The sequence below is a fragment of the Lichenostomus cassidix genome, chromosome 29, assembly GCF_008360975.1.
Source record: "Lichenostomus cassidix isolate B80296 chromosome 29, HeHo_3.0, whole genome shotgun sequence".
NCBI classification, from domain to species: domain Eukaryota; kingdom Metazoa; phylum Chordata; class Aves; order Passeriformes; family Meliphagidae; genus Lichenostomus; species Lichenostomus cassidix.
The window spans coordinates 2,884,232-2,904,366 of NC_139509.1; the positions used below are offsets into that span (position 1 = coordinate 2,884,232).

General features: G+C 57.3%; 1 protein-coding gene across 2 annotated transcripts; it reads left to right on the plus strand.

The window, feature by feature from the left end:
- Positions 1 to 531: 531 nt before the first annotated feature.
- Positions 532 to 19,105, plus strand: LOC146425938 (natural resistance-associated macrophage protein 2-like). Of its 2 annotated transcripts, none has more exons than XM_085040968.1 (17): positions 532 to 597; positions 6,008 to 6,094; positions 7,187 to 7,335; positions 8,076 to 8,201; positions 8,464 to 8,583; positions 9,412 to 9,518; positions 9,994 to 10,064; positions 10,159 to 10,226; positions 10,920 to 11,075; positions 11,300 to 11,458; positions 12,028 to 12,114; positions 12,502 to 12,621; positions 13,129 to 13,278; positions 13,538 to 13,611; positions 13,737 to 13,890; positions 15,113 to 15,166; positions 18,438 to 19,105. In XM_085040968.1, exons 1-17 carry the CDS (start codon positions 564 to 566, stop codon positions 18,513 to 18,515), a joined length of 1,794 nt encoding a protein of 597 aa, XP_084897094.1. In that variant the 5' UTR covers positions 532 to 563; the 3' UTR covers positions 18,516 to 19,105. The 2 variants fall into 2 exon arrangements, with proteins under 2 accessions (XP_084897094.1, XP_084897095.1); XM_085040969.1 differs by lacking the exon at positions 532 to 597 and adding an exon at positions 2,239 to 2,280.
- Positions 19,106 to 20,135: the final 1,030 nt, after the last annotated feature.

The following is a 20,135-nucleotide window of genomic DNA, read 5'->3' on the forward strand; positions in this document are numbered from 1 at the left end:
TCCTCAGGAATTCCTGAAACCAAATGCCCACATTCCCGGATCTCAGCTCCTCCATGTCCTGGGGATCCTTGGGAATGTTTTTCCCTCCCTCCAGCCGGACCGTGGGTTCCCAGCGGGACGTGGGCATGTGGCACTTGTCACACAGCCCTTGCCCTCCCCGCCTGTGCCCAGGCGCTGCTCACTCAGCTCTTGTTTATCGGCAGCCAGCCGGGCAGGGGGTTATTGCTGCCCCCGGGATCGCCGATAAGGCCGGGTCGATGCCGCGGCACGATCCCCGCCGCACGTACCGGGGAGCACCGCGGTATCCCCGAGCAGAGTCCGAGCGGCCGCGGATCAGCGGAGCCGCCGGAGGCTTCATCAGCCCCGGCACATCAAAGCGGGTTAATGGGGAATTAATTAATGATTGGGAGATGCCGGAGCCTTTGAGGTGCCTTTGAGCTTCTGCGGGAACTCTGCTCTGGGCGGAGGGGAGGGAGGGAGGGGACACCCCTTAAATAGGGAGGGGTCACCCCGCGGGAGTGAGTGGGACGCTGCCCCAGGATCCAGAGAGCACGGCAGGAGCCATGCCCACCAAATCCACCCCCGGCTGCGAGCTGGGTGAGTACCTGACCGCCCGGGGGAGCTGGCATTGCCCCCAGACCAGAACACACGGGATTTGGGGAATTTGGGCAATTTCCCAGCTCCAGGCTGCCTGCGGGGTCAGTCGCACCTGGTTTCAGGTGGGGAGCGATGCTGCAAGTTGGGTTATTCCCATCTTGAACACCCGCACTGCCGGGTCAGGGCTGAGGGTGAATCTGCAGTGGTGGAGTCTCCCACCTCCTGGATTTCTCCTCCTTTTCCCAGGACTTGGCTGTTTAGCAACACCATTAGCGATGCCAAGCTGCTCCTGCCCAGTGCTGGATCCCATTCCCAGTTAAACCCATGGGTTAGGTCCTCAGGAAGGGCGTGGTTGAAAAAATTATCCCAAGGGAGTGCGCAGAGGAGGAGGAGGAATTCAGCGAGAGAGCAGCGTTTCTCTCTGGAAAATCCAGTAGCAAACTAAACAAAAGCCCTCTCAGGCCACTCTCCCCAAAACCAGGCAGCGTTCTGGGAGAGCCACATGCAGTCAGGGATAACTAGCACTGCATGGCATCTGCAGCCATTGCCAGCACCAGAAGTCAGAGAACTGGGGCAGAAATTGGGGGTTTTGGCATCAAAAGTGTTGCTGGCACAGGCAAGGTCCCAGCAGAGTTCCAGGGCTCCCAATGGATCTGCGTTTTGGGGTGGAATGAGATGCTGCTGGGAACAGCTTGGGGCAGGAGCAGGGTCGAGGGAGGATCACAGAGTCACGGAATAGGCTGAGTTGGAAGGGATGATCGAGCCCAACTGCTGGCCCTGCACAGGACAATCCCCAACAATCCCACCCTGTCCCTGAGAGTGATGTCCACACACTCCTGGAGCTCTGGCAGCCTCGGGGCTGCGACCTTTCCCTGGGGAGCTGTTCAGTGCCCAACCACCCTCTGGGGAAAGAACCTTTTCCTGACATCCACCCGAACCCTCCTGGCACAGCTCCAGCCATTCCCTTGGTGTGTCCCCACACAAATGGGCGTCCTGGGAGCCTCCCGGGGCCTCACTGGGGCTCAGCACCCCACCAGGACCCTACTGGGGTCTGCACTGGGGACTGGGGCCTCAAACTGGGATGTGGGGTGCCAAAATGGAACATGGGCCCTGTCTCCAGCCCTGATGCCCCCAAATGGGACATGGGGCTCTCTCCAACCCTGAGGCTTCAAACTGGGACCTGTGGCTCTGTCTCTAACCCTGAACCCCCAAACTGGGACCTGTGGCTCTGTCTTCAACCCTGAAGCCCCAGACTGGGACCTGGGGTCCAGTCTCTAACCCTGAGGCCCCAAAATGTGACGTGTGGCCCCAAACTGGGACTGGGACCCTCTCTCCAACCCTGAGGCCCCCAAATGGGACATGGAGCCCTGTCTCCATCCCCCAGCCCCCAAACTGGGACCTTGGCCCTGTTTCCAGCCCTGAGGCCACGCCGGGGCTTAGTCCCCCCACAGGGCCCTCAGGCGCCCCAGGCCCACATGAGGCTCAGGCCGCACCGCGGGATACCTTGCGGCCCCTCACGCCCCCATACCGGGGTCTCGTCCCCTCCACGGTTCCCTCAGCCCGGATCCCGCCCCGGTCCCTCCCCGTGCCGCCCCGTTCCGCCCCGTGACGCGCTCAGCGCGCCGGTCCGCGGCTCGGCCGGGCATGAGGCGGCGGCGGCGGGCCCGGGGGCGGCCGGGGCCGGTGAGCCATGGGGGAACGGGAGGACCTTCCGCGGGTGGTCCCGGGTGTGCTGCGGGGGGATCCTGCCTTGGGGGGTGCCCGGGGGATCCGCTGGATGTGGGTGTGCTGCAGGACCCCCGGTGGGTTTTTAAGGGGGCTGTGGAGCTGCTGTCCTTCCCCACCTGCCCAGGGCAGCCGGGGCACTGCCTGCCCCCCGGCTGGGGCTTGGGGACCGCCGGGCTGCCGGTGACCTTGGGGTGTCCCGGGGATCCCAGCCGGCGGGCAGCGAGGGGGTGGCGGCAGCGAGGTTGATCCTGTGCCCTCTCCCGGGGGTTGCGGGTCCCCAAGCCTTGTCCCTCGTCATTCCGACGGGCTGTGGTGCGATGGGAGCACAGCCACGGAGCGCTGGCAGCCCCATGGAGCTCGTCCCGCCCGGCTGAGGTGCCCAGCCAGGTGCCCGTGAGTGTCCCCTTGTCCCCGCAGATCTCCGTCTGCTGTCCCCGCTCTCAGCTCCAGCACATCCCTGGTTTATCCCGGGGGGAGGATGAGTCCGGCCGGTGCCAAAGCTCCTGGAGCAGCTCAGGGAATGCCGCTGTGACCTGGCAGGGCTCTGTGCTCCCGGCTGGCCAAGGTCCACACCTTGTGGGTTCAGGTGCTCCGAGCAGGGTCTGCTTCCTCCCGTGGTTGTTCTGTACGAATCCTGGGCAGGGAAACTGTTAGACAAGCTCTGGAGGTGTGGGACAGCGGGATGCTGCAGCCAGCAGTGGGATAACGGCTCTGTGTTTTTGTGGGTTGGACACCACTGGGTTTATTACAGGTGGTGGAAATTTCTCTGAGTCTCAGGTGTGTGTCAGCTGTTCCGTCCCACGCTGGAAATAAAGGGGCTGGCTCCCAAATCTGGGAGCTGGAGCAGGCTGGGAGGAGAGCTGCACCTCCCTGCCAGGTGGTTGTTTCTGGGCGTGGAAATAACCAGGTCATCCTCCATCTCTCTCGGAGAGGACAGTGAGCAGGGCAGGCTTGGCTCCCCATGCCCTGCTGAACCTAGGGCATCTCCCAGCGCCGGAGCGTGGGATGGGATGAGGGATGGGCAGGGGACAGGCTGGTCCAACCAGCTCAGGGGTGGGCAGGTGGCCTGTCCCAGTGTGACAGGAGTAGAGCCGAGGTCACCGCTGCCTTTATCCTCTTGTATCGTGGGCAGGAGTGGGGCAGAGCAAGGAGAGAGGAGTCCTACATGGATGGATCCTGCAGGGATGGACCCACCATGCTGTCCCCAGGGTGACCCCACTGGGTCTGTGCAGAGGAAAAGGTTTTCCAGGTCCTGGACCTTGTGGTGCTGGTGCCAGCAGAGGAGCAGGACCACTTGGAATTGGTCAACAGGGTGGAATCAGGCTTGGAAAAGCTCTCTGAGATCATCCAGTCCAACCATTTCACCAGCACCAGTTCACCAGTTGCTTGTGTTGGGATGGCAGGTGGCCAGCTGGGCTGTCTGCACTGGTTTGGGGTGTTGTGCCCAGTGTGACATCACCTGGAAGGGCTGGACCAGAGGGTCAGTGTCCAGGTGAGGGGCTCCCAGTGTCACCAGGTGAGGAGTTCACAGTGTCACCAGCCTGCAGGGTGTCTGTGCATGGAGCAAAACAAGATGTTAGCCCCAAAACCAGCCCAAAGGAGTGAATCCAGAACAATCCCTAAGGATTCAACCAGCCCAGCTCAAAGCCCCACATCAAAGGCACAACCTCAATGGCAGGAACTGCTCCCAGCGTGGGGCCAGGCTGCTCCTGTGTCCTTCGGGGAGGAGCAGGAGCAGGATGAGCCCATGGCTGCTGGAAGGACCCGTGGGGTGGAACAAGAACCCCATTGTTCCTTGTTTGCTGTTTGCTCTGCACGTGGGGAGGGCCTGGACAGCAGCAGCCGTGTCCTGGCGGGTTTGTGTGCTGACCTCGTGATGTGCTGCTCAGGGCTTGTTGTATCCCAGGGAATATTCCTGTGGGAAGTGGCTGCCTTGCCCAGTTTGATGCCAGATTTGTCAGTGGGAGTTTGACTGCTCAGGGACAAAGCCTGCTGAGCCCACGCCTGGTGTCAGGGGAGCTGCTGGGTGGGAAAGGACCTGGGGCTGGACATGAGCCCAGGTGGGCAAGGAGGCCACAGCATGGCCACTGGGACCAGGACAGTGTCCATCCCACCATGCTGGGCACTGCTGAGGCCCCACCCTGCATCCTGGGGTCATTTTTGGGTCCCCAGTGCAGGTCATGGAGGGGCTGGAGCATGTCTGGAGCTGGGAACAGAGCTGGGGAAGGGTCTGGAGCACCAGGAGGGTCTGAGGGATCTGAAGGAGCTCATCCTGGAGGAAAGGAGGCTCAGGGGGGACCCTGCTGCTCTCCACAACTCCCTGACAGGAGGGTGCAGCCAGGTGGGAGTCAGGCTCTGCTCCCAGGTGACAGGATGAAACAAAAAGGCTTCCAGGGGAGGTTGAGGTTGGATTTTAGGGAAAATTCCTTCATGGAAAGGGCGTATCCCATGTGTGCTCAGAGTCTCCTCTGGGTAAGTGGAACTAAAGACACATTGTCTCTGAAGACACATTGTCTATCAGCCCAGCAGCTGCTGGAGCGGATAAGGGGCTCTGTCTGACCCCACCCGGGCTGGGCTGGGTCTGGGGCAGATACTGAGGTGGGTCTGTAACGAACATTCCCCCCAGGATCATCCTCCTCGCTTCACCATGGAGTGACTCACTGCCAGGGTAAGGTCATTCCTCCTGGATCACAGTTTGGAGAAAAGTTGGCTTATTGCTAAACTTCAGTGGTTTGGGGGTTTTTTTCTAAATGGAAGCTGTAAGGTTTGGTGCTTAAAAAAAGAAGGAAAATGATGTGTGAGGAGTCAGAGCTGGAGTTCACTTAAACTGAATCCCTGTCTGATGATTTCCTTTTACATTCTCACTGAACCAATATTCCTGTGTTTTATGGAAATCTCCCATTCAAATCTGATGGAATTTGGGAATTTGACAGAGGATTAAGTGCTTTGCAGGCCAAACCTCGACACTGAGGGACATAGGCTTATCCTTGGGGAGCTGAGCTGCTGGAGCCCAGAGGATGCCAGTTTATCCCCAGTTCCCTCCTGCTCCGTCCCCAGCCCCATTCCAGATCCTGGCTCATTCCTGCATGGGTTGAATTCAAACCCAGGCCATGAGGAAGGAGCTAAACCTGCCCTTAACCCACTTCCCACTGCCTGGGGGGCTGGGAGGGGCTGGGGAGTGCTGGAGGGGTTTGAGGGGTGCTGTGAGGATTTGGGAGTGCTGGAGGGCTTTGAGGGGTGCTATGAGGATTTGGGAGTGCTGGAGGGCTTTGAGGGGTGCTGTGAGGATTTGGGAGTGCTGGAGATGCCATAACTGCTGGGAAGAGGGGGATGGGATGTGGTTTCCACAGCGAGGAAATTCCACCCTTGTTTCCTCGGCCAGAGTTTCACAACCACCTCCAGCTGCCTGTGGACATTCTTGCCACGTTGGTGCCCATCAGACCTTCCCTGGGCAGAGCAGGGGGACTTTCTTAGCAAATCCCAGCCTAAATTCCCTCTCCCATCCCTGCTGAAACCCTCAGAGCTGGAAAAGAGCCCAGGAAGTGAATCCATCCCTCTCAGGTTTCTCAGAGCTGAAAAAGAACCCGGGAAGCAAATCTGTCCCTACCAGAGCTGTTGGTTCTCCCTGCTCTCCTGCCAGCTCTGCTTCTCCTTCCTGACAGGATTTTTCCCTTCTCCACAGCCAATGTTTCTGGTATAAAGCAGTTCCCGGAGCAGGAGAAGAGCTCCACCATGGGGAACTCAGACATGGACCGGAAGGCGTCTTACGGTGAGCCTGGATCAGGGCAGGGGGTTGGGGGGCTGCCCTCATCACCCTCCCTCCTTTCATTCATTCCCTGCTAGTTTGGGGTGCCAGGATGAGCCCTGGGGTGCTGGGATTAGTCCTGGAGTGCCGGGATGAGCCCCACAGGAGGTTTGGAGCACCCCGGGGTCACTCAGCCTGGCTGAACCAGCCGAACCAGCCCGGTATGTCCTGGGAGAAATCTCCCGAGCAGGATCTCTGCACACCTGGGCAGCTCCAAATCCCTTATGTAAACGAGGCCCTGGCAGGTTTCTGGGAGGCTGGGAAAAGGAGGAGCTCTCTGGTGATGCAATAGGTGAGGCAAAGAGCTGCCCTGTCCGAGCCCTCTGAGCCCAGAGTGCTCCGAGCTGCTCCTGGAGGGAAATGCCTCGTGGGGAGAGTGGGAGTGAGTATGGGGTTGGGTTTGGGATTGGGATTGGGAGTGAGTATGGGGTTCGGTTTGGGATTGGGAGTGAGTATGGGATTGGGTTTGGGATTGGGAGTGAGTACAGGATGGAGATCAGGGCTGCTGCTGGAGGTGGTGTGGGAATGTGGGAATGTGTTTGGCCATCGCTGGGGTGACCCTGCACACTTTCCTCACTCCATATGTTTAGAAGCTCCTGGAATTCTCTCAGTGCTGGCTCTCCCTGTGGGAGATGGGGAGTTGTCCTGACTGTCCTTTGATCCCAGATGTATTTCCCTGGGATCCAGCCAGGAGAGTCTGGTGCAGGAGCAGTCCCAGATTTCCCTGGGATCTGGCTCATCCAGTCCCAGTTAAACATGGGGACACCAATGCTGCTATCACCCCACATCAGGCCCCAGGATGGGGTTTTTTTAATTAATTGGAATAAATAAATCCCCAGCTCCAGCCTGGAGCTGGGTGGGAGAGGAGATTCTGAAAAGGCAGCGGGCTCTGAGGGGTGCAGCAGTGTGGGATATTTTAATTTAATTATCTCTTTATCACTTAATTAGCATTAGCTGTGCTGGCTTGTTCTGTTGTGCCTGTGGGGCTCGCCAGCCTGTCAGAATTCCTGGCCTTTCCAGGGATGCTCACTCCTCCCATTCCCTCTCTCCCTGCAGAGGATGTCTCTGGGGAGTCTGGGGGTCTCGGGAGGGTGGTCAGCACCATCTCCAGCAGCAGAAGCCCCCTGCAGCCCCCCGACACCGAAGATGGGGAGCCATTCACCACCTACTTTGACAGCAAGATCCCAATCCCCGAGGATGAGACGGTGAGTGGGAAAACCCCTCTGGAAAAATCTGCCTCAGACACCCACCTGAGTCATTGCCATGGGCACCAGTTCCCCTTCCAGCCTGGACTGGGATGGGGGACTGGGAGATTTGGGAGGGAAGTGGTAGGGGGTTGTCCTGGACTGGGAAGGATGACTGGGAGATGGGGATTTGGGAGGGAAGAGGGGGAAGGGTCTCCTGTGCTTCGGGGGGATGTGAGGCATCTGTTAATGATTGATCCCTAGGGATTTGGCTCCTGCTAGGAGCAGTCAAAGAGCAAGGAAAGGCCTTGTCATACCTCAGGGAGGGCCCTGGGCTCTTTGTTCCCTTATCAGGGTGCATGAGCTTTGGCTGGCCTTGTGACACTGTCCCCTTGTCCCCTCCCAGGGCCACGGGTGCCTCTTGCCCTTGGCTGAAGCCCCCAGTTTCTGCTGCCAGCCAGGGAGGATCCTGCTTCCCCCTGGGATTCCATGAGCATGGCCTTGGCTGTCCCAGAGTTTGAGCCTAAACCCCTCAGACTGAGACCAGACATGCAGGGTTTGGGATGGGATTAGGAACAGGCAGGATTTTTTGGATGGGATTAGGAACAGGCAGGATTTTCAGGATGGGATTAGGGAATAGTTTGGTTTTACAGCACTGCGGAATTTCGGATGGGGTTAAGGGTCAGGCTGACCCTACAGCCTGTCTGTGCTGTCAGGAAGGGAATTAACCCATTTTGCCCCATTTCCATCCTCTCCCACAGCATTCCTGCTTCAGCTTCCGCAAGCTGTGGGCATTCACAGGCCCTGGCTTCCTGATGAGCATCGCCTACCTCGACCCTGGAAACATCGAGTCTGACCTGCAGTCTGGGGCTGTCGCAGGCTTCAAGGTTGGTGCAGGACCTGTGAGGGAAACTCATCCCGTTGGGAGGTTGGGATGGGGGTGGTGGTGGTGGAAGCACTCTGGAGAGGAGGGAAAGCAGGAGAGTCTCTGATCCTGGCTTTGTGTCCTGTTGGATCCATTCCACACCAGCTCTGGATGCATAACTGCCTCAAAAATGGCAATAATGTAGATTTTCAACAACCCAGAACTCTTTGGGGACCTTGTGGGTGGCCGTGTCACCCACCCACTGGTGTCCCCGTGTCCCTCAGCTGCTGTGGGTGCTGCTGCTGGCCACCATCATCGGGCTGCTGCTGCAGCGGCTGGCGGCGAGGCTGGGCGTGGTCACCGGGCTGCACCTGGCCGAGGTGTGCAACCGCCAGTACCAGAAGGTGAGTCCTCAGGGGGCTCAGAGGGTGGGTGACCCTTCCCCAGGTCCTCAGGGGTGCCAGGGGACAGTCCTGGGGGGCTGGGGCAGGTGGTGAAGATGGGTGACTCCACAATGTCCTTGGTGGTGCCATGAGGATCGTTAAGGGGCTGGGCTGTTAATGAGGCACATGGGGTTTGTTTCAGGGTCTCTTGGTGTTGTTCTGGCTTGGGAAACACAAGGAGGGAGCAGGGGGATGTTTCCATTTCCCATTCAGGAATAAAATCTGGGATTTCGGCTGCTCTCCAGCACAGGAATGCTAAAATAATCCCAAGGAATTATGAGGAGAGAAACAGCCTTTTGGGTCAAAACCATTTCCCGGTTGCTCCATCCCCTTCTTGGGAATTCCTCACGCTTATGTGAGGAAGATCTGCTGACAGTGAGCAAGGGGCTGTGAGGACACTGGGGAGGTTCATTCTTGTGCCCTGGGAAGGGCTGTGGGGACATTTGGGATGTCCCATCCTTGTGCACTTGGCTGTTCTCATCCAGCTCCTGACACGGTGTCACTGCTCTGACCTGCAACATCTCCCTGGTGTATCCACACGTGGAAACACCACATTTCCCTCTCCCAATTGGCTCTTGTATCCAGGGCAGGAATTGGGGTGACAGGAGTGACCTGGATCCTCCCTGGATTGCCACAGGAGCTGGGATTTCAGCTCCAGAGCAGCCATATGTGTTTCCCACACCCAGGCAGGGAGAGAATTCCATCCTTCCATGCAGGATCACCACAGCCCCACGGGAGAAGATATTTTTCCTTATTTTTCATGGCATTGGGTGTTTCTTTCCCCCCCAGTTCCCTCGGATCATCCTGTGGCTGATGGTGGAACTCGCCATCATCGGCTCTGACATGCAGGAGGTCATCGGCTCGGCCATCGCCATCAACCTGCTCTCCATGGGGAAGTGAGTTGGGTTCGTGTGGCACATGAGGCAGGAAGGGAAAAAACTGTGCCAAAAGCTCTGTCACTTCCCATAAATCTCCCCAAATCAGCCCTGAGGGTGTGAGTCACCCCGGCTGGCTGAGCTCTCATCGCTGGCTCAGCCTCCAGTGCTGGATTTTGACTGTGGGACACCCAAAGGGTTTGGGGTTGTTTTTACCTCTGCCTGACACAAAATTGGGGTGCAGCTTCCTGCCAAACTCCAGATTCCATACAGGACTCCTGGGAAGGCAGGAAATGGAACTGTAACAGGGTTTCCCATGGATTTGGGCGTTTGGCTCCCCTGAAGCAGGACACAGCCCTGTGGTCCCTCACCCTGTGCACCCCAACACCTGCCCAAGCTGTGAAGAACCCCCAGATACACAGCTCCATCCCAAAAAAGCCCTAAATAAAAGGGATTTGGCACTCTGGGTGGGCACTGACCCCACTCTCTCCTGCAGGATCCCACTCTGGGGGGGAGTGCTCATCACCATCGCCGACACCTTCATTTTCCTCTTCCTCGACAAATATGGTAATTTCTCCTTTGAAATTCTGGGAACTCAGGTTGGGATCGAGCATTTCTCAGGTTGGTGACCATGGGGCTTTTCTTTTCCTCCTCTTTCCAGGCTTGCGGAAGCTGGAGGCATTTTTTGGGCTCCTCATCACCATCATGGCCCTGACCTTTGGATATGAGGTACCTCCTGCCTCCAGGGGACATCGAGGGGCTGGAGTGTGTCCAGATCAGGAATAGAGCTAGGGAAGGGCCTGGAGTGTGTCCAGAGCTGGGGAAGGGCCTGGAGTGTGTCCAGAGCTGGGGAAGGGCCTGGAGTGTGTCCAGAGCAGGAACAGAGCTAGGGAAGGGTCTGGAGCACCAGGAGGAGCTGGAGGGGCTCAGCATGGAGAAGAGGAGGCTCAGGAGGACCTTCTGGCTCTCCACAAATCCCCAAGAGGAGGGGGGCAGCCAGGTGGGGGTCAGGCTCTGCTCTCAGGTGACAGAATAAGAGGAAATGTCTTCCTAGGGGAGGTTGAGGTTGGATTTTGGGGAGAATTCCTTCCTGGAAAGGACTGTCACACTGCTGCAGGCAGGGAGGGAGTCCCAAATCCTGGGAGAATTCAAAAGCCATGTGGATGTGGCATCTGGGGACATGGTCAGTGGTGGCCTTGGCAGTGCTGGTGCCAGTGCTGGATCCAATGATCCCAGACTCTTTTCCAGCCTTAACAATTCCACGATTCAATGCTATCATCCCACTCCTGTACCTAAACAGCACCAAACACAGGGATGGACATTTAAAATTGGAAATTTGAGTCTACATCATGGTTTCACTGTGGAGCAGCCACTGTCACTGTCACACCCCAAAATTCCCTGTTTTCCTGTCCCTTTGCCCAGTACATCACAGTGAAGCCCAACCAGGAGAAGCTGCTGCAGGGGTTGTTCATCCCATACTGCCGGGACTGCGGCACACCGCAGCTGGAGCAGGCTGTGGGCATCGTGGGCGCTGTCATCATGCCCCACAACATGTACCTGCACTCTGCCCTGGTCAAGGTGAGCACCCTGGGGTCCCACCTTGGGACCTGGGCATGGAAAACACCTTCAGAGAGCCTGGGGATGTGTGGCTCTTGTGGGGTGTGGGACCCAAGGGTGTGTATTTCCCACCCAGTGATCCATGTCCCAGTGTCACCACTTCAATCAGTGGATTTATCCCTAATTCCAGGGGTAAATAGTGAATTCCTGTCTCCCCACCCTGCTCCTCTCTCCATCCCCCCCAGTCCCGGCAGGTGAACCGTGCAGACAAGCGGGAGGTGCGAGAGGCCAACAAGTATTTCTTCATCGAGTCGTGCATTGCTCTCTTCGTCTCCTTCATCATCAACATCTTCGTGGTGACAGTCTTTGCTGAAGCCTTTTTCAACAAAACTAATGCAGATGTGGTAAGTGGGGCTGGGAGCAGGGGGATGGAGTGGGATTAACTGAGAGCTGCAGCAGGGGTGGAGGGACAACAGCAGTGTCCACCTCCCTGAGTCCTGGGGTCAGTTTTGGGCCTCTAATGACAAGGAAGACCTTTAGGGACTGGAGCATGTCCAGAGCTGGGAATGGAGCTGCAGAAAACTCTGGAGCCCCAGGAGGGCCTGAGAGATCTGAGGAGGCTCAGCCTGGAGAAAAGGAGGCTCAGAGGGAACTTCGTTGCTCCCCACAGCTGCCCAACAGGAGGGGGCAGCCAGAGGGGGATTGGGCTCTGCTCCCAGGTGACAGGGTGAGACAAAAAGGCGTCCAGAGGAAGTTTAGGTTGGATTTTTGGAAAAATTCATTCATGGAAAAGGCTGCTCAGGCTGGGGGACACTCCCCGTCCCTGGGGGGATTTAGCAGCTGTGAGGATGTGGCACTTGGGGACATGGTCAGTGGTGGCCTTGGCAATGCTGAGATCACTGCTGGCCCCAGTGATCCCAGAGGTTTCCATCCCAGCCCGTTCCCTTATTCCCACCCTTGTGTGCCTTTGCAGAACCAGGTCTGTGCCAATTCCAGCAGCCCTCACTCCTCACTCTTCCCCAACAACAACGAGACACTGGAGGTGGACATCTACAAGGGGGTGAGTGTCCCTGGGCAGGACAGCTTGGGGACAGCCCTGTGGCCTTGTCTGGTGTCCCCAGGGGGTGCAGCTACATCTGGGACAGCTGGTGACCCTGCCTGGTGTCCCCAGGGTGGGGGCAGCCATGTGTGGGACAGTTGGTGACTCTCTGATGTCCCTGTGGGGCACAGTCCAGTGACCCTGTCTGTGGCAGCTGCTGCTTCTGGGTAAACTGGGAGCACTGGGGACCGGGACCAGGAAAGGGATCCCCAAAAACAGAGTGGGGGTAGGAGACTCCTGTGGTCCTTGAGCCCCCATCTTACTCAGTACTTACTCCTGGGCATTACTCCTGCTCCTCCCTGCCCTCGATGGGCCAGGCTGATGGAGCTGCTCTCCCTCCCCATGCAGGGTGTTGTTCTGGGCTGCTACTTCGGCCCTGCTGCTCTCTACATCTGGGCCATTGGCATCCTGGCCGCCGGGCAGAGCTCCACCATGACAGGAACCTACTCGGGCCAGTTTGTCATGGAGGTAATGCAGCTCCTGCTCCTCACCCCTTACTCCCTCCTTACTCTGTATTCCGCACTCCTTACTCCTACAGTCCTTATTCCTTACTCCATACTCTGTACTCTTTACTCCTCACTCCATACTCCTTGCTCCGTGTTCCTTATTCACCTACTCCATACTCTGTACTCCTTAATCTGTAGTTCCTACTCAGTGCTTCTCACTCTTTACTCATTCTCTGCACCTCACTATGTTTTCCTTGTTCTGTATTCTGTCCTCCTTACTCATTACTCCTCTGTACTCCTTACTTACTCTACTCTCACCTGCTACTCCCTCCTCACCATCTCAGCCCCACTGCCCCATCCTCCCCCAGGGGTTCCTCAGCCTTCACTCCTCCTCTACTCCACATTCCTAACTCCTTACTCCCTCCTCACCCCTGCTGCTCTGTGCCATCAGGGCTTCCTGAACCTCTGCTGGCCCTGTACTACTCACTCCTTACTCCCTCCTTACTCATGGCCTCCCCGTGCCCCCCAGGGCTTCCTGAACCTGCGCTGGTCCCGCTTTGCCCGGGTGTTGCTCACTCGCTCCATCGCTGTCACCCCCACCCTCTTCGTCGCCATCTTCCAGGACGTCGAGCACCTCACTGGCATGAACGACTTCCTCAATGTCCTCATGAGCCTCCAGGTGAGCAGGGCTGTCCAGCCTCTCCCAGCCCATGGTTGTTCATGGCCAGGTGGGATCTCACCTCTCCCAACCCGCAGGTGTGCAAGGCCAGGTTGGACAGGGCTTGGAGCCACCTGGTCAGTGGGAGGTGTCCCTGGCCATGGCAGGGGTGTGGTGGGATGAGTGTTAAGGTCCTTTCCCACCCAGACCATTCCAGGATTCTGTGACAATCAGAACAATTCCCACTCTTCATTCTGCTCTGTTTTCCTGCCTGTTGCAGCTCCCGTTTGCACTGATCCCAGTGCTCACCTTCACCAGCCTGCCCAGCGTCATGCGTGACTTCGCCAACGGCCTGTGAGTACTGTGGGCATCACCTGGGCACACCTGGGCACACCTGGGCACACCTGGGCACACCTGGCACATCTGCCAGCCTGGAGCATCCCCCTCACCTCACCCTGCTGTGTCTCACCTTGCTCCAGGTTCTGGAAGGTGGCTGGGGGCCTCCTGATCCTCCTCATCTGTTGCATCAACATGTACTTCGTGGTGGCTTACGTCAAGTCCCTCCACAACCTGCCCCTCTACATTGGGGCTGCTGTGCTCAGTGTTATCTACCTGTCCTTCGTGGCATACCTGGTGAGTCAGGTTCCACCTGGGCCTCCTTCCAGGTGGGAGAAGATTTGGGAAGAGCACACAGCTCCTCTGTACCTGTGTGTGTCACAGAGGTGGAAATCATGGAGTGACCGTGGATGGGTTGGGCTTGGAGGGATCTTAAAGGCAATTTTGTCCAACCCCTCTGCCATGGGCAGGGATGTTTCCACCTGGCCAGGGTGCTCCCAGCCCTGTCCAGCCTGGCCTTGGACACTTCCAGGGATGAGGCATCATCTGGGAAATCCCTGCCAGTGCCTCCCCATGCTCACAGGGAGGAATTCCTTCCGAAAATCCTCCTCTGGACTTGTTCCAGGAGCTCCACACCCTCCTTGTCTTGGTGCCCCAGGGCTGGGGCAGCTCTGCAGGTGAGGTCTCACCTGAGCAGGGCAGAAGGGCAGAACCTCCCTCACCTGCTGCCCACACTAGGGGCTCAGCCCAGGCTGTCAGGGTCCCCCTGGACAGATCAGACTGTCACCCTCTCCACTCAGCTCCGTGTCACCTACGTGTCACTCTGCTGTCCATGTCCCCAGTGAGACCATTCCCAGATTGTGGTCCCAGTACAGACACCAAGGCACCCCACTTGTCACCCAGAAATGGAGCCATTGGCCACAATTCACAACATTCTGGCTGATCCCAGATCCAATGAGTGATTCCCAGTGGATCCCTCTATGGGGCCATCAGTGGGGTCTACCCACCCAGGCTCAGGTTTGGGGTCCTGAGTGCAGAACATCAGGGGCTGGAGTGTGTCCAGAACTGGGAAGGGAGCTGGGGAAGGGTCTGGAGCCCTGGGAATGGCTGAAGGAGCTGGGGGGGCTCAGCCTGGAGAAAAGGGAGACCTTCTGGCTCTCCTCGCCTCCCCGACAGGAGGGTGCAGCCAGGGTGGGGTTTGGGCTCTGCTCCTAAGTGACAGGAGCAGGGGAAACAGCCTCCAGGGGAGGTTTGGGTTGGATTCTGGGGAGAATTGCTGCCTGACCAGGGTTGTCCAACCCTGACACAGCTGCCCGGGGCAGGGCTGGGGTCTCCATCCCTGGGAGGCACTGAAAGTGGATGTGGCATTTGGGGACATGGCCAGCGCTGGCCTTGCCAGTGCCAAGACCCAGTGATCCCAGAATCCCTTCTGCCCCAACCCACCCCACGATTCCAGCACACCACCCTGCTCCCTGCCCCACCTCGCAGTGTCCCTGACCGTCCCCTCCTGTCCCCGCAGACGTGGCTGTGCCTCATTGCCCTGGGTGCCTCCTTCCTGGCCTGCGGGAACACGGTAAGCGTCACCCGGACTCTGCAGCCGGAGCAGTCGCCCTCCCACCCCGCCAAGTAGCCAGGGGGGGTCTGGAGCCCAGCAGCCACCATCAGAGCCGGGTTTTCTGGGGACACGGACACACCCAGCTCGGGGACAGCGGGAGGACACGGATCGCCCGGCGCTGCCGGAATATTCGGGGCAGTTCCTTTGCTGAATCCCCAAATCATCCCCGGATGGGAGACACGGCTGGGGGGATGCAGGAGCAGCCTGACCCCTCCCCATTTTCCTTTAAATCCCTCTAAATTCCTCATCCCGGAGCGTTTGACCTCCCTGTAGCACAAACACTGACTTCCAGGAACGCTGCTCTGGCGCTGACCTGGACAATGTAGACAAATAAGCTAAAAAAGCCCCAAATCCCCTTTTGGGTGACATTTGGGGATGCTGCTGGCATTGGGCATGGGGTGACACTACAGTTGGATCTACCTCCTCTGCCCCAGCCTGACCACATTTGGTACTTTTTCACTGGAAAACACTTCCCATTCCCAGTGGAGATCCCACAAGGATGGGAAACCTCAGCATTAATCAAGTCACTACTGATTTTTAATGGCCCAGTGTGGGATTTTGGGGTCAGCAAATGAAACGAGTTCATGGTTATTTATGATTTTATGACTTTATTCCCTGTGAACCATGGAAATACTCTTGGAGTTCTCAAAAATCCCTGGATTATAGCTCAGAATCAGGCTGTGGAGGCTCCAAGAGCCTTTTCTGAGGGTTTCTTTGCTGCTCTCACTTGTCCTGGATTTAACTCCCTCCCATCATCCCCCTTTTGTTTAATGAGGTTTGGAAGAAGTTTCGCCAGGAATGCACCTGAGTGTGACAGAGTGGATTGGGATGGAGGGAACAGGGTGTCCTTTGGATCTCCCAGGGGTGTTTTGGGGTCCCATGGTGCCTGTTGGGGTGGATTTGGGTCTCTGCATCATGGAAATTTGGCATTGGAAGCTCAAATTTGGGTTATTTAGGGAAATTTGCTTCTCTGTCCAGCTGGAGCTCCATGGGTTTAGATCCCAAAGGATCTGCAGGATGGAGCAGAGGTGGGTGGGGAGCCCCAGACTGCCTCCCCTGGGATGAAGCCAAATCCTGGTTTATTTGGGATTCTGGCCACCCAGCACCAGGGGTTCAACCCTCACCCTCATGAGGCTTCTGTGGACTTCATTGGCATTTCTCTGCATTCCCATCCCAGTCCCAGGCAGGGAATTCTCTGTGAAATAAAACCCCTACAGTATCCAACTCTTGGGAATGCTGGTTTGGGATCTGATCATGGGAATTTCTGCCCTTCCATGAGCAAACCCATGTCCTGCACCACTCACTCCCAGGATCAGAGCAGCCCCTCCTGCTCTGAGCTTCCATAGAGTTTTATCCATCACCACCCAAGGTCTGGGATTATTCCCTGGTGCCCAGGACACCATCCAGGGATGAAGGTGAAAACACTCAGAGCCCAGCAGGAAAACTCCTCTTTAATTAGAGGCAGCATCCTCTCCCTCTTCCCACCCTTTCCCAAACCAGCTGAGACTCTCAGCTCCCCCTGACTACAATGGATTCCCGGTTTCCATGTTGTTATCCCAGAATTCCAGCAGGATTTAACCCTGTAGTGTAACGTGTAGGTTTTACACTCATTCCCACAACACAACAGCAGTGAGAATTGTGGGGTGGGGAGGATGGGGGGCTGGACCAGAGCGGGACTCAGGCTTTGGAATCCTGCTGTACCTGCTTTGGAATTCCCACCCTCCAGCTTCCTGGATTGGGAATTTTGGCTGAAACACTGACTGTGCAGCAGCAGCTCCGTGGTGGAGCCTCTGGATCAGCTCCCTGTCCTTGGCCTCTGCTCTTTGCTGCACTAATTCGGGGGTTTTCCCTTTGGTCCTGGTTGTACAAACCCCCATTAAAACATGGAGACTTTTCCAACTTGGCTTCCTGGGTCATTTTTTGGGGCTGCTCTGGTGCTGGAGCTGCACCTGTAGGATGAGCTGGGACATCTCCCCATCCCGTGGGATTCACTCCCAGGGTCACACTGATTGTGTCACCACCAGGGGAGCACAGGGGTCACCACCCTGCAGTGCCTTCCCACTGGAATTCCTTCCTTGGGATCAGGACTGACATACATCCCGCCCTGGCCAACCAAACCCACCAGCTGTGCCAAAAAACCCGGAATTCCTATTTTTTCCACTGCTTTTGCCCCTCCAGAGCTTCAGCTCTGGCCCAGCCCGGCACAGGCTCAGTCCCGTTTAACACCAGAATCATCCCGAGGCTTTGGAGTGTCTTGTAATTAACCAGCCTGGGCAGCCACTGCTAATTAAAGCTCATCCACGCCCCAAATTTAATTGAGATGGAGCAGTTAATTGAGGCTGCAGAGGGAGGGGCCTTTCAGAGCCCTGGGTGGGGCTGGACTGTGATCTGCCCCCAGTTAACTGCGGGATCTGTTCCCAATTAACACTGGTCGTTTTGGTGCTGGGTCAGTGCTAACTAATGGGGACACACGGTGACTCTGGAGCTGTGGCCAGTGCTGCCAGCTTGGTGCCCACCTGGGCTTTGTTAAACTGGGCTCAGCTGGGCCTTCCTTAAACTGGGATCAGCTCTGGTTTCACAAAATCCTGCCCTGCTCAGGCTCATTAAATTGGGCTCAACATCACCTTAATCAAACCAGGCTTAATTCAGGCTTTGGTAAACCATCCTCAATTTGAGCTTCATTAAATCTGTCTCAGCTTGGTCTTTATTGAACCAGACTCAGTTTAGGCTTCCGTAAATTGGGCTCAACTGTGGCTTTGTCAAACCAGGTTCCATTTCATCTTCCTTACTTGGGCTTCAGTAAACCAGGCTGAGCTCAGGTTTCCTTAACTTGGGCTTAGTTAAACTCTCTTTGGCTCAGACTTCTTTAACTTTGGGATTCAGTAAACTCCCTTTGGCTCAGACTTCTTTAACTTTGGGCTTCATTAAGCTCTTTTTTGCTCAGACATCTTTAACTTTGGGATTCAGTAAACTCCCTTTGGCTCAGGCTTCCTTAACTCTGGGCTTCATTAAACTCTTTTTGGCTCAAGCTTCCTTAACTTGGGCTTTGTTAAACTCTTTTTCACTCAGGCTTCCTTAACTTTGGGCTTCATTAAACTCCTGGCTTCCTTAAACTCAGCTTCCTTACTTGTGCTTCCTCCAGCTTTCTTTGGCTCAGGCTTCATTAAACCAGGCTCAGTTTGGTCCCGATTAAATCCCCTGGCACTAACTGTCACCTTCCCCTCCCCAGGGCCTCCTGGGCTTTGCCGCCCGCCCCGAGCTCTTCCTGCTGGGCCACGTCGATTCCGACACGTCTGTCACCAGGTGACCCCAGCGCCAGGATCACACTGGACCCCCCAGGACCCCCCGAATGGTGGGATGGACCCCTCCATGCCACAGGACCCTGTCACTGAGCGTGGCCCAGCCCTGGGCACGTGGCAGGAGCAGATTTGGGACCCCAGGGACGGCAGGATGAGGAGGAGCTGCAGAGCTGGCAGATCCTGGGGACACCCCAGCCAACCCCTCAGTCCAGGGGCAACTCCCCAAAAGCTTTTCCCCATTTTTCTCCCCAGTGGCTGATCCGGGAAGAGTCCATTCATACTTCCTGGATTTCCATTCTGATCTCTCCAGTCGGCCAGTACAACATTGTTCCTTGGGGTTTTCCCTAACTTGGGGATATTCCAGGCTACTTCCTGAATTCCCATGAAAAGCCAGGCTTGCTGCTGGGCTCTGGCCTCGGGCCAGGGTTGACACATGTGGTGGAGGCATTTCCTAGCATTTCCAGGAGTTTTGGGTGCTTCCAGAGCTCCAAATCGACCCTCAGAAGGGTTCAAGGGCATCACTTCCCGAAAAACGCGATGGAGCGTCGGGAATTTCCTTGTTTTTAGCCTGTTTTAGAAATAAAAATTATGCTGCCCAGTCCCTTTTCCCAAGGAATTCCATCTATTCCCAATTTCGATGGCATCTGGGGACAGCTCCAAGGCTGGATCCGTCTGGGTTTCAAGGGGAAATTGGATCCATGGGATTGATTTTTGGTGGAGACCCCAAGCCGCCCATTCTGGGGAGGGGGTCGCGGGGTTGGGGGGGTCAGAGGGTCCCCAGGTGAGAGATGGGGTCGAGCTGGTGAGATTTTGGGAATCCCATGGGAATGGGCTGCACCCCCCCACCCCTCCCCATCTCACCACGCCCATTAGTGACGTCACAGAGCGACAACCAATGGGGATGCAGAGCGGCTGGGTGTGGCGGCAGACCCGGATGTTGGCGGGACGGGCGCGGAGATCCCAGTGCGGTGCTAGTGCAGTCCCAGTCGTTTTCCAGTTTGCTCCCAGTTCGGTCCCAGCCCAGTCGCAGTCCGCTCCCAGTCGAGTTCCAGTCCGCCCCAAGTCCAGCTCAGCCCAGTCCCAGTCCCCCCCAGTCCATTTCCAGTCGGCCTCCAGTCCAGTTCTAGTCCAGTTCCAGTCCGCCCCCAGCCCGGTCCCAGTCCCTGTCTACCCTCGGTCCAGCTCCAGCCCGCCCCTCGTCCAGTCCCAGTTCGATCCCAGCTCGGTCCCAGTCCGCCCCCAGTCCAGTCCAAGTCCGATCGCGATCCAATCCCGGTCCGCCCCGTTTTCCAGCGGGACGCGTCCAGTCTATTCCCTGTCCTCTCCCAGTACAGTCCCAGTCGACTTCCAGTCCGCCCTCAGTCCAGTTCCAGTCCGCCCCCACTCCAGTCCCAGTCCGATCGCGATCCAATCCCAGTCGCGCTCCATTTTCCAGCGGGACGCGTCCAGTCTATTCCCAGTCCGCTCCGAGACCACTCCCAGTCTGCTCCCAGCCCACCACTCCCAGTCTGCTCCCAGCCCACCACTCCCAGTCTGCTCCCAGTCCGCCCCCAGTTTGCCAGCAGGACGCTCCGCCGGGGAAACGCCCGGCAAATTCCCACTTTGTCCCATTTATCCCTGGAATTGGG

What these genes read in the sequence shown, in the direction of transcription:
- LOC146425938 (XM_085040968.1), top strand. Translation starts at nt 564, where the DNA reads ATGCCCACCAAATCCACCCCCGGCTGCGAGCTGG. An exon ending in GGACCGGAAGGCGTCTTACG is followed by an intron (nt 6,095 to 7,186) that starts GTGAGCCTGGAT and finishes CTCTCCCTGCAG; the next exon opens with AGGATGTCTCTGGGGAGTCT. An exon ending in GGGCTGTCGCAGGCTTCAAG is followed by an intron (nt 8,202 to 8,463) that starts GTTGGTGCAGGA and finishes CGTGTCCCTCAG; the next exon opens with CTGCTGTGGGTGCTGCTGCT.